Here is a 16,958-nt window from a genome sequence, read left to right as displayed (position 1 = left end):
ACGGTCCGCGGTCTAAATAAACGATTCTGATTGGTCCATTTCAAGATTTGCAAGGATTGGTTTGCAAATTACCATCGGAATTACGCAGTCCGTGTTTTACCAACACCCAACAAGAACCGCTTTAAAAAAAACTCTTGGCAGTACGGCATGCTAAAGTGTACTTGCCCGACGGGAATATTAATGATTGGATTTACTTGCCCGAATTTTGTTTTAACTTGCCCCGGGCCATCGGTACATCGTTATTGTCGAGCCCTGGTATACGTATAAAAGCGCACTAAACTGATATATCACGTGATGTGTATTAGTTTTTCTTTCTGTTGGGATGCAATGTGCCATATACAGTGACCGCTATGCCCTTGTGAGGGATTACACCTGTCCTATGTAGGCTACCTGCTGTGCGGCTCCTCCTGACCTGTCAGCACAGTTTGAAGCTGACACACAAACACACACACACACACACACACACACACACACCTTCACGCAAAGCTTCTTGATACTGAAAGGTCTTCTGTGTTTTATTGCAGTTCCCAAAATGGTAGGGGGCCACCGTCTGACAGCTACCGTAATAGAACTGAACCCTTGGGTGGACTATGAGTTTCGAGTCCTGGCGAGCAACACTATTGGGACCGGCGAGCCCAGCAAGCCATCCAAACTAGCCAAGACCAAAGGCTCCCGTATGTGCAAACTCTCCTTTTTTGTTTGGTTGTTTCTCTCACAGCGTGTTCTGAATTTTTGTTGCATTATTTTTATCATATTTTCATAAATGTATTATCTAAATGTAAGCAAAACAATACCCAACGGTTCTTTCTTTCTTTCTTTATTGGATGATTGTAAAATCGCCAAAAACCTGACACCCTCCACCCTGATAAGCGTCTGTATTTTGATTCCATGTAGATTTGATCAGCGTCAATCAAGAGCAAAAATAAAATGTATCTCTCTTTTCCTGCTAGCTCCCTTGGTCACGCCAGCTAATGTGAGCGGTGGCGGTGGGAGTCGTTCGGAATTAGTCATCACATGGGAGGTAAGCACGCACAGAACCTGTCACCCATAGACGAGCCCCCCACAAGGCTGTATTTTCAAAATATAGACAGTATTTATAATGTGTAGCAATGTGCTGTAACAGTTGCTGTCACAATGGGGGGGGGGGGGGGGGGGTTGAATTATTTTTACATTTTTGGACAGATAATTCAATTCATTATGTAAATCTGTCAGGTTTGTATTCATGTCGTTCTTATTTACATGAAGGCAGATTAAAAATCCAGTAATAATTCAGGCTGTTTAATGTCATTAGTCCCGACTGTGCAGCTTCTCAAAGAATGGCTGCTAATGTTTCATCGTGCTCAAGTTCAACTGTAGCCTAACTTGTGCTGAACAAAGCTTACATTCGGACTCAAGCTTGATTTTTTAATTTGGACTTTTAAAACCGCACAGTAGGCTAGCTGTTAGCATGTTGGCCTTACAGTTAGGAGATTGACGATTGAAATCGCCATATGGGCATCTCTGTGTGGACTTCTCCGGGGCCTCCAGCTTCATCCCACATTCCAATAACACGTATGTTAGGTTCATTAGATACTCTAAATTATGAATGTGAATGGTTATCTATGGTTATCGATGTGCCCTATAATTGGCTTTTGGACTTTTAAAATCATAACTGTTCAAGGGAAACGGGTCAAGACCAAACACAACTGGTTCAAGCACGGATCCTTGTGGGATGCCATGGCTAATTTCTAAATGATTATTCTAATGATATTCATAAGCGATCCCACAATTAAGACAATTGAAGGCGATTCTTTTCATACCAATGAGATGTTCCCATCTCTATATTTGAATGTGATGGTCAATTGTGTCAAAGGGAGTGCAAAGATCTAACTTTGGGACCACTACAGAAAGTTAGGAAGTTTCACTACTGCTGCTTTGAACACTCTCGACCTCAACCTCAACCTTTTGTGGAATTGTGTAGAACTGCTTTGTGACCACTGTCTTGAAGTCCTTGGAAGTTTGGATATTGGTCTGTGATTAACTAAGACATCTGGATCAAGGTTCGATTTTGGTTTGATTACAGACTCTGTAAATCACTCTAGTAAATAAATAAATAACAATAAAGAAATAATGACCTACTGTTAATGTCAAACAAATTGTCTCTAATAAACAAGTTGAAGAATTAGAAGAGGAAACTGCAGACGCCAACTCTAAAAACTTCCAAAAACTGTTTGGCATGACAACTTCCTCTCAGGCTACCACATTTATGGGATGATTACTGCAACTGACTGTAGGAGGTGATTGATTTTGTCTCGAATATTGACAGTTTTATTAAAAAAATGCAGGGATTTCATCATGGCCGAGAGTGATAGGGATCCATGGATCAAGAGCACTATGGCACGGCCTGTTTTTTCTGGATTTTATCAACTAAAAAGGAGTTGAAAAGGATTACTTTGCATTGCAGATGGTCTTAAGACTCTTTTTCCAGACTGATTAAACAAATCGTAGTTACATAAATGGAAGTAAAACACTCCTCAAAGTACTGTTTAGGGTTCGAATCTCCACTGAAGCACGGGTACTCCAGCTGCCTCCCACATTCCAAAAACATGCATGAGAGCTTAACTGGAGTGCGAATGTTTTTTTGTCTACATGTACCCTGTAACTGAGTGGGTATCCAGAGTCCAGACCCTATGAGCAGACCCTAATAAGACCCTAATAAGTGCCGTAGAACACAAACGAATGAATTATTCCACTGTATGTGTAAAGTCCTTGTGTTTCTTATCATAGCCCGTTCCAGAAGAGCTACAGAACGGACCGGGGTTCGGCTATGTTGTGGCTTTCCGACCCCTCGGTGCCACAGGTTGGATGCAGGCCGCCGTACCGTCCGCCGACACATCCAGATACGTCTTCAAAAATGAAAGCATCCAGCCGTTTTCACCTTTTCATGTGAAGGTCGGAGTTTACAACAACGAGGGAGAAGGTCCGTTCGGAGCGGTTACTACCATCTACTCGGCAGAGGAAGGTGTGCACTGTGGCTTCCAAATCCTTTGTTTCGATGCTGTGCTGGCTCAGCTACAGTTAATGACGAGTGGCTCTGATTCCGAGGAAATGCATGATTATCTTCTTGTGATAAAAGAACTAGCAAGGGAAACACGTTTAATGTTCCCTCTTTGAGGGATCATCAAATATGAGTGCTACTTCTGAAGTCTTTATAAATCAACTTCAGAACCCGGACGAGCGCCCACGAGGGTACGTGCCAAGAGCCTCTCGGCGTCCGAGGTTGAAATTTCATGGAAAGCTCTTCCCTGGAATGCCAATAAGAAACGAGTGCTGGGCTATGAGGTAACTATAATTCCGTATATAATGATTCCTTTACAGTGCGTCTGTTTTTAATGCTTGCAAATCTGTGAGCAATGAAAGTATGTGGGTGTGTGCGGAGGGTTGGATCTTGTTCTCTTCTATTATTGATGAATGTCTTAGGCTCATGTACAATACCTTGGGCACATTGAGTAAGGAACTCAAACAATGCACAACGATGAGCCAATTCAAGAAACAATACAAGCAGTTGATGTTTGCTAAATACAAGGATGAAGAGTCTATATTGACACTCACTATGGTACCGATTATGTCATTGTATGGTCATATCACCTCGTACTTCAGTAACACAAAAAAATGAAAAAATAAAAATGAAAAAATCATAAAAAATTATTAAATTTTAAAAATTATTCAAAAAAATAAATTATATTAGAAAGGCAGGAAGTACTTCACCTTGTACTTCGGTATGTGACAAAAAAAAATTAAAACAAAAAAAAAAACAAAAACTAAACTTAAACTATATTATATAATATATAATAACATATTATGTCTTTGATCTAATCAATGCAATTTCTCCGCGGTGAAAAGAAATGGTCGCAATTCCAGTGAATCCCAAAAAGGTTTGAATTTCATGTGCTGACAGCCTTGAGCGGAGAGCCCTCTGAGGTTGTTCAAATACAGTGGAACCTCTGTTTTCAACATTAATCCGTTCCAAGAGGTAAGACAAAAACCAAAACATAAAAAAATGAATACATTTTTCCCATAAGAAATAATGTAAATCCCTTTAAATCCTCCCAAAAAAACAACCAACCAAAAAAAAAAAAACTTAAACTATATTAGGAAAGCAGGAAGTGAACAAATATAACAGTTACTGATTGTAAAAGTATCAGATGGAGGGGTAGGATTTAATAAGCTTTGCTTCTTCCTACTCCTTTTGGAGTATGTGGAACTGTGAACTGATTATGGGATGCACTCAATTGTAATCTGATGCATGTTCAAATGAAATTAAACCATTACCATTACCATACAGTAAAACTGCACATTTTGGAGTGGCCTTTTATTATAGCCGGGCTACAGTACCTCTGGCCAATTATCATGCTGTCTTAACCCTAACCCTGTCTTAACCCTAACCCTAACCATTATCATTACCAAAGGAGAGAAATGCCGTATGCACAATAGGCCAGACTAGTCCCTTGGCCTTGGCGTTGACGAGCGTTTTCCGTGTTACTTAAGCGCTCCAACTTGAGCTGATTAGGGAACCGATCGAAGGTGGAGAATTTCTGGCTTCCATTCCAAACATAAAGCATTCTCACAAACCATCCTTATACTCTAAATCGTACTCGTCTTTGAAATCCCCGATGTGAACATTGGAGCTATTTCCATCCATTGAGTGCACAAAATGGCAGAAATATAAATTGTTGACCACTCAAAGTCAACAGGGGAGCAGGGTCTGTGAAAAGCATTCTTGCAAGGAAAGTCAAATTATATTTGGGCTGCCAAGCGTGCCTGCTGTTTCTGCCCTGACAACCACGGTGACAAAGAAAACCTGTTATTAGTGTTTGTTGGCAGGGAAAGTGTTTGAATATATCTCCGATTTGTTTCACTTTTTGGTTCTTACTGTTTACCTCTCAACTTAAAGTGGTATACTTATCCAACGGATAAATGTAGCTCACACTGAGCAACACAAAAGATGCACAAGGTAACACGCTGCATCTTGTGTCCGGTATCGCCTCGTTTCCACTTGATTGACAGGGTGGAGCAGAATCCTTTTAAAAGCGTCTTTGTGTTGTTTTGCCGTTTTGCTCTTCAGCTGCGGTACTGGGCGAAGGGCGGAAAGGAAGACACAGCCAACGTGCAAAGAACTGTGGGAAATCAGACGTCGACTATTATTCACGGCGTGAAAGGCAGCACCGCGTATTACATCTCGGTGAGAGCGTACAACACCGCAGGAGCCGGACCTCCAAGCGGCACAGTCAGCATTACTACCAAAAAACCACGTACGTAGCATATCTAATTGGAACCCTTGTCTGCTTTTCGACGTCTTTACAGCTTTTGTTCCGTGTGAATAATGTTGTTTTTTTTTTTCCCCTCAGCACCGAGCCAGCCCCCGGGTAAAGTGATGTGGAACACGTCCAACTCCAAGATAATATTAAACTGGGAGCAGGTTAAAGCCCTGGAGAATGAGTCGGAGGTCACTGGTTACAAAGTAAACACCCTATCGCTTTATTTCATGATTCGCAGGTCATATTTGTTGCCATGCGGTACTCAAGCGCTCGTGGCCCTGATTTGACTTACTGTGCGTAGGTGCTGTACAAGAAGAACCAACACAGCCGCCCCAATGTCATGGAGACAAACACCACCTCGGTGGAGCTCACTCTTCCCACTGACGAGGATTATATCATCCAGATAAAACCGTTTGGCGAAGGAGGGGAGGGCAGCAGCAGTCGGCAGATCACCATCCCAAGGATACCGGGTCAGTGGAGAGATAGTTAGTGTCCTCGGCGCTGAGCTGCATAATCTGCCCCCCCCCCTGCTGTTGTTGCTGCTGTCTGAAAACAGCAGATTAGCAATCATTATCACCGAAGGAACAGCGAGAAATAAAATGCCGCATGTGACCAGTGTGTAATTAAAACACCACAAGGAACACCAAATTATTTATTATACTATAAAATATTAAGGGAAAACTGCACTGTTTTGTCCACTTTTCTATGCATTCTAAAGATATAAAAACAGACAAAAAAAATTGCATTTATAAAGGATTATGAAATCTAAATAAATAGCAATATGAAATAACAAATATTTAAAAATGAAAATAATGTAATTTAAAAATAAATGTCATATTTTGTTTGTATTGATTGTAATGGATTTTCCGTAAATGAAAGTCGCGTAACTAGGCCAGGCAGCCATTTTCTATACCAGGTCACAAGGTACATATAGACAAACAACCATTCACACTCACATTCATACCTATGGACAATTTGGAGTCGCCAATTAACCTAGCATGTTTTTGGAATGTGGGAGGAAACCGGAGTACCCGGAGAAAACCCACGCATGCACGGGGAGAACATGCAAACTCCACACAGAGATGGACGCAGGTGGAATTGAACCCTGGTCTCCTAGCTGTGCGCTAACCACTCGACCAAATTATTTATTATACTATAAAATATTAAGCGAAAACTGCAGTTTTTATTTTGCACCATCGTCCACTTTTCTATGCATTCTAAAGATATAAAAACGGACAAAAAAATTGCATTTATAAAGGATTATGAAATCTAAATAAATAGCAATATGAAATAACAAATATTTAAAAATGAAAATAATGTAATTTAAAAATAAATGTCATATTTTTTTGTATTGATTGTAATGGATTTTCCGTAAATGAAAGTCGCGTAACTAGGCCAGGCAGCCATTTTCTATACCGCTTATCCTCATTTGGGCCGCGGGTATGCTGGAGCCTATCCCAGCTGACCCTGGACTGGTCACAAGGTACATATAGACAAACAACCATTTTGGTTGACGATTTGGAGTCGATTTGGAGTCGCCAATTAACCTAGCATGTTTTTGGAATGTGGGAGGAAACCAGAGTACCCGGAGAAAACCCACGCATGCATGTTTAGATGTGGAATTGAACCTTGGTCTCCGAGCTGTGAGGTCTGCGCGCTAACCACTCGACCAAATTATTTATTGTACTATAAAATATTAATGGAAAACTGCACTGTTTTTATTTTGCCCAATTGTCCACTTTTCTATGCATTCTAAAGATATAAAAACAGACAAAAAACAAGAATCTAAGAATGCACGGAATCTATTGCACCTATAAAGCCTTCTGAAAAAAAAAACTCCAGAAAGCACCAACAACACTCAATTTACATAACGTGACGTCCATATTAACCAAGCTACCATATAATATTGGCTAATATTTTCAGACATCTCTATTCATAATATTAAATACAACTCAAGGTCAACCGCAACCTCAACGTGTCCACCACAGTTCCTAACAATTGTTCTCATCGGAAATGACTAAAGAAGAAATAAACGATTCCAAAGTCATCATATAACCTTTATCAACTGTGTCATCCATTTTTAAGACATTTTAATATTCTGTAGTAGCTATCTCCTTTGATGGAGGTCAACAATGTTAGACTTTGAAAACCCCTAGAGTGTTTCATTACAACAATAAGGCGCAACAAAAGTATTGAAAGTGTGTCTTTTTTTTTTTTTTTTTTTTACCATTTCAGGTCCCAACGCAGTTGGCTCAGCATCCAAGGTCTCCACTCTATCAGCCCTCAGTACAATAGCACTGTCTTTCACAGCGCGGACATCTTTATGACAAACAGCTCTCAGTAGACCTTGCATCGGCGATGGAGACCGTCTTCAGCAGATGACAAACACTCTGGTGTAACTACACCCATTCATTTTGATTTATAATAGAGGCAAAAAGAATACACAGATGAGGGGAAGAAAAAAAAAAAAGTCTGTGACGTCTGGGAAGGAGTCCCCCACAACACCTTGGCTATATAAGGGATTTGGACAGACGTCACGACTATGTTGTAACCAAAGCAGCTTTCATAAGAAGAGAAAAAGAATAATGTCTTGTATGCTTCTTTTTGTATGACATGCCAAGCGTTACATTTTTTTATTTGTATATTTTTTCTGCTAAAATTAAATTTGATGCTTTCTTTGCATACTGGGACGAATGCATTTAAGTACATAAAGTACATAACAAATACTGTAACATATCATTTTCCAAATGGCTAAGCGTGGAATTTGACAAAGACCCTATTGTCTTAAAGAACAACTGATATTATATTTACATTTTATTGTCCAAAAGCATATTTCCTGTCAAAGAAGAGGATCTAAACCATCCATTCATAAACAAAACATGCTAATTTTTACCAAACCAGTGAGGCATGTATTCCAATTGCACAGGACAACATTCACAGTGCATACATACCAAATAAAAAGTGTCCTTATTGGGACTTAATAGAATGATAATAATGACTATTAATTAAAAAAAAAAACTATTTTGTCCAGTTGTGCAGTACATCAGTCAAAAGTTTGGAGATGGTGTTATTGTATGGGAAAGTGTCTGCAAACATTTGACTGGTAGTGTACATAATGTACAATGTACGTACAATTTTTTACGACAGCTACAGTGGCTGAACTTTAAAAACAAGATTTTACAAAGAATTGCTTCGTAAGAGTTCTGATGATTTTTTTCCTTAATCTGCAGTGCATACCGTGTAGTGGTCACAAATCAGTCACAACCACCCACATTCAGATTCTCACCATACCTGTTGCCCTTCTTTTTCCTGGCCCTCCTATTGAAAGGGTCCCCAGTAAATAAAATTAAAAAATAAAATTTCAAGAGAATATTTCTTTATTTTCGGAAAATGTCCCTACTTTTCAAATGCAAATGTTGACAGGTATGATTTCCATGCTGTCTGCACTAAAGTCGGCCGTGTACTCCTGATCAACACATTTGTAAAATTGCAAGAATTTTCATTTTGCATTTTCATTACATCCTAAGGAGGTTCTAAGTAGCGCTTTTAATACAAAAAGAACAAATCCTGTCCTAATTTTGAGTAAGTAATGGAACAAACGTGGTTGTCTGTGTAGCATTATAGAGTGTGCATACAGGGAGCGGAGTTGCTAATGGCCATTTCCCACCACAGTCAAGTTTTTTAAACAATGGTAATCTCGCTAAAAAGTGTGAAGACCACATTACACGTTACCGTCACACGTTACACGAAAACCTAAACGACCATTACCATTGAGAGGCATCTTGAAGTAACCTCTTTTTGTGAGAAACTTCGGACTGTCCAGTCGTTATTCCGGTGCGGATTCTGGATCCAACACAAGTGGACATTTTAAAAAGATAAATCGCAGTTCATTATCAACCCCGACAACTTTGGAATGTGACGGACCAGTTTGGAGTTGGTGTGCCTGGAGGCGACCGTAGTAGAATAAATTAAAACAGACCATTTTTGCGGGATGATCGAAATACAGCTGGAATAGGTGCAGATTCTGGAAGATCTAGAAAGCTTTCCGTGCTGGTTATTGTGTGGAGCTGCTCTATAGGCTTCCACAACTCAATACAAAGGGCTGGAAAATTAGCATAATCGGTCCCCTTTAAGCATTATTTTATAATTTGCTATTGCTAAAATAGCAATAAAATGTTCAAAAAACGATTCAGTAATGATTAGCTATACTGTTTTTGTGAATCACCTCGAAAATTGGTTTGTGGATGCTTGTGTGATGTCGCTCCAACATGGCTTCATGGCGGGCATCCATTGTCTGGAACTGATGTCCGTTTTTGTGAACTACCCCTTGGCATCCATCCCCAAATGTTTTCAGTTGGATTTAGATCAAAGGAACATGAAGGATGGTCCAAAACCGTGAGATTATTCCTCTTGAATCGGTTGTTAGATGGGCATTGTGGATTGCAGCATTGTCCGTTACCACACAAACGAGGGCCTTCAGTCATGAGGGTTGCCCCCTGCAACACAACCAAGTTGTCGTTTGACACTCTTGCATAGCCTGAAACTCCATTATTCCACTGAAGGAAAAAGCAGTCCAGATCATGATGGCACCCTCGTTTCACTGTGTCGTGGGACCTCCTTGACATGCCAGTCATGTCGGAAGCCATCAGAGCTAATTTACGCTACATTTGTTCTCATTAGAGAATAAAACTTTCTTCCACCTTTCAATGTCCCGTGTTCTCGTGCAAATTGCAAACTGGCAATTTTGTCCCGTTGAAGAAGATTAGGGTTTTGAAGACATTTTTTATTCTAAAAAACAATGCCGTCTGATGGTTATTGGACTGCACTCGGTGGCAGTAACAATCTGCAAGTAGGCCAAGGATCGTCCCGTGGCTTGACGGACAGCCCATCGAATCCTCCAGCTCAGGGCTGGTGACATATTTTGGGTCTACTACTTGACTTTTTTGTGAGGAAGTTTAAAATGACTGTCTTACCGCAGTCGACCTCATCAATGGTTCGCTGCGAGAGGCCTTGCTTATGTAGCTCAACAATACGACTACGTTAAAAGAGCGAAAGCTTTTTTGCCTTTGCCATGAAGAGATCATTACTGTGTGAATACATGAAAATTAATTTTACCGAGATCAGCTGATGAACAGCCTATTTCACTATAATGGTTATTTGCAATGAATGGCTTACAATGACTTTGTTGTCTCACTCCCATTTCTTCTTTTTATATTTTCAAGCTCTACTTAGAACCTCCTTATGATCCAACAATGTAAAATTTAAATTCTTGCAATTTTTCAACTGGTCTTAAAATTTTGATAAGGCGTGTATGTACTACTGCACTACCAGCGGCCTACTTTTTAAAATATGAATAGTGTTCTAAGATCCTTTGGAAAAAAGATCCATTGAACAAAGTGACTGACTAAAAGGTTGGCATGCAAGGATTCTGGTTCAAGTCCGTTTTGGTAATAGAACATCTCTTGGAGACATGCTTTTGACTAATTAAGAGATGCGTTCAATCTCCTGTGGGTCCCCGTCCCGTACCGGTGACCGAACCCACGTGGCTTTCCCATGCTCCTCTTTCATTTGGTTAGCCCTGTGTGAATAGCGATTCTTTGCCTTCTGTGTGCCTCATCATATGTTCAAAACCCTCAGGTCCTTCAAGAGCCTTAACTTATCATAATGTATACTGAGGACAGGAGATGCATAGAACTATGATGCAGCCGCAGTGATGTTTACATGCTGCTGTGTTGATACACGCCGGATGTTGTCAGCTTCGGGAGGGGAACGGGGGCGCGGTCTGCTCTGTGTGGCAATATATATATATGAGTTCTGGTGCATTTTTTTATAGTTGTGTGATTTAAGGACGAGGATTAAAGACAATGCTGCTGATCTTTCCTTTTCCCCGGCCATAGTCTCTTGATGCCCTATGGAAGGACTGTGCAGAGGTGCTGTACAGTCTGTATGTAGCTCTCTATGCTCTAGGGAAGTGCACTGTAGGCTACTGGGTCTTGCGCTGAATCATGCATCGGTGAATATGTAATATACTGTTTTGTACACTTCAAATCATTTATATGAGAGAAACTTTCTAAAAAAGGTGACTTATTTGCTTTGTATGTAGAACTGTTTCATACTAACTGTTGCTCAGCATGACTGTGCTTAGTCGTCTTGCTTCAGGAACCTGCAACGTTCATATGGGTCATGCCCGGGATAGGTTTATGTATATTGTATGTGTACCATGACGTGAACAATCACTGGCCAATCACGGCCATGCTTCTGTCTCGAGTCAGCCTGCCTGACGTGTCCTGTCAGCTCAACGCGAGGGGTTCCTCTGTTGCTTTGTTGTTTATATTGTGTTAATAAAGGATATTGATTTATATAACCATGTCAGTTTCTGTTTGTTTTTACCTTGACTTGTGGAAATCCAACTCAGTCCAAAGAACAAAAATGTGAGGCATAACGGACCACAACGGAGTTATTTAGAAGTTGGGAATACCAGCTCCGGAAAACTACGAACCAAGACAGGATGCGTTGCCATGGGAACCCAAGCCAAATGGGGACAATAAAGCAGACGCATCGATGCGGCATTTTCGCGCTGACTTCACTTGACGCCTACCAACGAATACGCTTCCTTGACCCCCATCTGATCGAGCCGGTGACGGACTCGAACCGAATGTGACTTCACATGCAACCCGGCAATTATGAACATGACGGTTGTGTTCAAGGACAGCGTGTAATTTAGGTTGCTGCATTCATTATTTGTGGCGTGCTCACCGCTGTTGGCTAGGGGGTTGTCTTGTTCGATTTCATGTCTTTATTCAACACACCATGCACACTCACCCTTTTAGAAGTCTTTTTAACAGCAGGTATCCTATGAGATGAATGGCTTGAGTTCCTATGTTCCCTGAAGACAATGTGAGAGGGGTAGCTGAGTGAAAAGAAAGAGGAAGAAAGTGAAATTGAATATCTAAAAAATCAGATATGAAATCTAAAAAAATTACAATATGAAATAACAAACATTTGAAAATGAAAATAATGTAATTTAAAAATAAATGTCATATTTTTTTGTATTGATTGTAATGGATTTTCCGTAAATGAAAGTCACGTGACTAGGCCAGGCAGCCATTTTCTATACCGCTTATCGTCATTTGGGTCGCGGGTATGCCGGAACCTATCCCAGCTGACCCTGAACTGGTCACAAGGTACATATAGACAACCGTTCACACACATTCATACCTATATATGGACAATTTGGAGTCACACAAGCGGAGATTCGAACCCAGATCTTCCTGATCTGTTGACTGTGTGGCCAACATGCTAACCAGACATGCTAACCGTGAGGCAACCAGATATGACAATGATCGGATTTTTATAATTTATTTTTATAATTTTAAAAATCTTTAAATGTAAGAAAATTTGACTCGTTCGATACACAATTATCAAAAAAAAACAAAGGATTCACCCTGCAGTACGCCAGACGCCATACATTGTCTAACGAGCCCGCATGTAGCCAGGTGGGGGTGCTAATCTGCCAGCGGTTGCCTTTCCCCCCACCAATTTAAGTGTAAAACTGCATTGTGAGGTATGATATGATAATTTTACTCAAAATATGATAGTTAAAAACCTCTGCTATGGTAACTGGTCATTTCCCATCTGGCAACACTGATCCCAGATACGTCTTCCTCAAAATGGCAGCATGTCAGGTAAGCTAATTTACAAATGCTTGCCATTAAAGGCTGTTTAAACCCCTTTATCAATAATACTTCAATAGGGTGTAAATTCAATAAAACTACAATTCCATAAACATACTGTAATAAGAATATGTTCTTATTATTAAAATTCGTTGTTTACCGAAAAAATGGCCTGATGTGAGTTGTTGGTCACACAAATTTATTAGCAAAAATGCTAATTAGCCACTCAATATGTGTCATAGTTTCATTTATTTTTCATTAATGTATGTTTTAGTCCAATCGAAAGTATAGTTTTAGTACAAAGCACAAGACGTGTAAAAAATAATAATAATAACGTGTTCCATTTATATTTATAGGCATTATTTGTGCCGCACAACAGTAAAGTATCCAGTTACTGTACTAAAGATGGCCGCTTGATGGCGGTATAATCTCATAAGTAAGCGGTAAAGCAGTCAAATTATGTTATTTTCACTGGTTTTGTAATTATTCTGAACATTTGCGCTACATTGCTGAGGGTCCTTGGGGGTAATATGTCTTTATGGTATTATAATGAGAATCAAAGACAGGCTTTGTACCATATCGAGACATTTATTTATGCATGTATGTTTTCATTGAAGACTGAAAGCATAATACAGCACATACACACCACCATGCAATGTATTACAAAAGCCTTTAGAATTGAAGGTGAATTGTGTTTAATGCTTAGGGCGGAACAAAGCTTATTTCCCTTATTTGTACTAATGCTGATTTGTACTTGAACTGTACCAATATACTTCTGCAACTTGCTAAACTAACTTAGATTTATTCACAGTCACATCCTTTCCAGAGAACTATACACACTCAACTAGGCCATTTTTTTGTCTGTATGTGCCTTGTCATCATCTGCACAGGGGCTCTGGCTCCTGCACTCCAATTATAAGACAAATATTTATATGAAATTCCTAGCTTCTAGTTGTGACATTTCTTATTCTACCGGATAACACTCAGAAATATGAATATATATAAATAAGTAAGGCTCATCTAGGCTCCATTTCAGCACATGGCGTGTGGAAACTCTTCATCATCATAGTCTTAAGTAGTTTGCCCTACAGCAGATATTATCCCCAGTCTAAAGCGCGAGTGCTGCATGCAGCTGCAGCCTGGTATATCATATATACTGTTTATCTATTCAGTAGTGGGACAGGATGTAAGGACCGGACAAAGAGAGTATCACAAGCTGTCGGTTCAGCTTGAACTATCACTGACTGCGTGCTGTAGCGTTTTATTACACTTCGATAAGAATTACAGTTCACAGTTTTCTCCCTTTGAGAGGACAGCTGATAAGTATAAATGTCTGCTTATTGCGAGTCTCACAAGCAGCGTGCTCCATCGCTTCGGTTACCAGAAGCACAAGATTAACACCGACGGCAACGCGGCTCGGGGTCTATCAGAGGGATTCATGTGGATGGTAGCAATGCAAGCAAGGTATAGTATTGAAGGTCATCCAAGAAGTATTCAGCACTGTCTAAACTGGAAGAGAAAGCACAGGCCTCACAATCAGTACTGCAATAAATAATACTTCAAACAGAAAAAAACTATGAAAAACAGTGTTTCCCGTACATTCATGTATTTGGACTGCCGCAAATAAGAGTTGGCCCTCACTCATGAACACATTATAATGGGACTGTCTGTGGTTGACACAGCTCTGTACAGTAACTGTACACATTGTAACTCTGCACTTTAAACACAGCTGTTGAGAATAATAAGACAATAATAAAAATAAGGGATTAGTGACTTTTTAATCAGACCCTACTAGATATTCTTTTTAAAAAAGTGACAAATCTAGTGAAGAGACTATTGAACACACGGATGTCTCTTCTCAACGAGCTGCTGTGGGCTCCCGAGATTGCAGTCCTGTGGGAAACACTGAAAAAGAATTGGTATAAAGGAGGTTTATGTACTGTAAAGGATATTAATGGTCCTATACAGATACAGTATACACCCATTCTTCTGTGTTACTATGTCGACAGAGGTTGATCATGTAGAAAAAGTTGAACTGATCACATGTCAATCACAGGGAAATTATGAATGTGTTCAAATGTCAGGTACACTATATAAATCACTGCACTCAAATCAAATGTGCCTGATATTCAAAATGGAAGGTAAACATGAGCTACCTTCAGAATTAACAAACACAACAGCTCCCCAGCCCTTATAGTCTCGCTTCTTTCTCACATCCAAAAACGTTAAAAAAGAGTGAAAAATTAATTTTTACAGATTTTGTTGTCGGTAGTGTAGTGGTTCACATAGTTGACTTTCATGCAGCAAGCATGTTAAGGTCACAAAAGCAATAAGTGCCACTCCCAGTCATGTATTCTTTCTGACACTGATGAATAGGGCTCCAAAACGTCATAACTCAATTTGGAATAATAAGGTCACAATAGTTTTTAGAATATGCAACATCATTGTGATGTTAAAAGTAACAGTAAAAATACATATTGTACTCCCAGCATGGATTTGATGGAACAAAATGAGCAGGACTGCTTTTCTGTTGGAATTCAATTGAGTTAATTGCAAACCAAATGTTGCCACTACACAAAGCACCTATAGCAAAGTAACAAAAGGTACATTATAAGCATCCAAAGAATGAAAAGTCCAACATCAGAGTATAACATGTACTGTAAACCATATTGGATCCTGTAAGCCAAATGAAGTAGAATTAGGCCTTTTAGAAGAATTTAAAAAAAAAACAAGTGCATAAACATTTCTAAAACATATTAAACATTTATAATTCATTAGCCCCTGACCCAGAAACAGAACATTTCAAAGAATGCTGTAATAGTGATGACAGAAATGGAATGAGAATAATCATTCTCAACAGTTGAAGACAGCTTGCAAGGTAAAATCCCCCACGAATGTCTCAGTTTTATACCAGAGTCCCTGAAAATCCGAAAAAAGAGTCCACCACAATTTGGTCCAATAATCTGTGGAGGTTTTTTTGGAAGTTGCTTGACTCGTCATGTCAGTGCTGCATAGAGGACCAATTCATTTCCCAACATAAAAATGTCTTTCTTTGCTTTCGTGAGACCATCCGTGTATTTAAATATATATATATATATATATATATATATATATATATATATATATATATATACCTTCTCCGATTTTGTAATTGAATCATGCAGATTATAATAATCTGATAGTATACTGATTTACGTATCGAGCAAACACTGGACAGAAGTTTAATGTTCTTCTGATAAAAATGTAAAAAGTTTGTAAGACTGTTGAAGGTGCCATTAACCGAAAAGTGTCAACATGGTGAAACCTGTATCACCAGCATTGCGCCGCTTCTTTTATCTAATCCATGAGCTTTATATATATATATATATATATATATATGTTATCATTTCATGTCATCTATGAGAGAAGATGATTGTAATATAAGAAGAAGTCATTTGTAAATAAATGTTAATGAGGCAAAGGGGATCGGCAGTAAAGCGCAAATGCAATAAATCTCACTGAAAAAACTGTCGCCAAATCCTCTAACCAAATAATCCTCCAATAGATGATCCTCTCTGACCAATCGGGTTTGATATAGGCTGCGACGGGAACAGGAGTCCGGATCAGAGTCAGAGTTGGAGCAGAGTCACAGTCGGTTTGTCTCAAAGGACAGAGGAGGCGATCTACTGCATCGTGGCTCACAGTCTGTTCTGTCAGTGTAGGTAGTCTTTAGGAGTACAAAGTCCTCTTATCAGATTGGTGGCATGCTGCACCGGGAGAGGATCCTCTCATGTCCCCCGCCTCAGGAGCCACCATGTCCAATCAGGACTGTAAACGGAAGAAAATACAGATTTGATGTGTGTTGGGGATCATTGTCCTGTTGGAATATCAAAATGTCAGCCATCTAGCTGTTGATCGGAGCTGAAGTTTTAGAATTCTTAATGGTTCCATCCACTGGTTCCATTCCAAAATAGACCTGGAGCACAATGCTACCAATTCAGGAGAACTT

At 39.6% G+C, this 16,958-nt stretch overlaps 2 protein-coding genes across 5 annotated transcripts in view; one reads left to right on the top strand and one right to left on the bottom strand.

The window, feature by feature from the left end:
* LOC131107250 (contactin-4-like) overlaps positions 1 to 11,652 on the top strand; it is a 122,242-nt gene extending 110,590 nt beyond the window's left edge. For both annotated transcript variants that reach the window (XM_058057228.1, XM_058057146.1), the window contains exons 16-23: positions 525 to 674; positions 951 to 1,021; positions 2,767 to 3,001; positions 3,206 to 3,321; positions 5,105 to 5,291; positions 5,388 to 5,500; positions 5,599 to 5,767; positions 7,533 to 11,652. In XM_058057228.1, coding sequence (XP_057913211.1) covers positions 525 to 674; positions 951 to 1,021; positions 2,767 to 3,001; positions 3,206 to 3,321; positions 5,105 to 5,291; positions 5,388 to 5,500; positions 5,599 to 5,767; positions 7,533 to 7,624 — 1,133 coding nt within the window. In that variant the 3' untranslated portion in view covers positions 7,625 to 11,652. The remainder of the gene's footprint in view (positions 1 to 524; positions 675 to 950; positions 1,022 to 2,766; positions 3,002 to 3,205; positions 3,322 to 5,104; positions 5,292 to 5,387; positions 5,501 to 5,598; positions 5,768 to 7,532) is intronic.
* A 1,886-nt stretch (positions 11,653 to 13,538) lies between these two features.
* LOC131099441 (band 4.1-like protein 1) overlaps positions 13,539 to 16,958 on the bottom strand; it is a 58,494-nt gene continuing 55,074 nt past the window's right edge. For all 3 annotated transcript variants that reach the window (XM_058046045.1, XM_058046047.1, XM_058046044.1), the window contains one exon: positions 13,539 to 16,777. In XM_058046045.1, coding sequence (XP_057902028.1) covers positions 16,772 to 16,777 — 6 coding nt within the window. In that variant the 3' untranslated portion in view covers positions 13,539 to 16,771. The remainder of the gene's footprint in view (positions 16,778 to 16,958) is intronic.

Source organism: Doryrhamphus excisus, chromosome 1 (genome assembly GCF_030265055.1).
Source record: "Doryrhamphus excisus isolate RoL2022-K1 chromosome 1, RoL_Dexc_1.0, whole genome shotgun sequence".
NCBI lineage: Eukaryota > Metazoa > Chordata > Actinopteri > Syngnathiformes > Syngnathidae > Doryrhamphus > Doryrhamphus excisus.
This window is presented reverse-complemented; position numbering and strand designations above follow the sequence as displayed.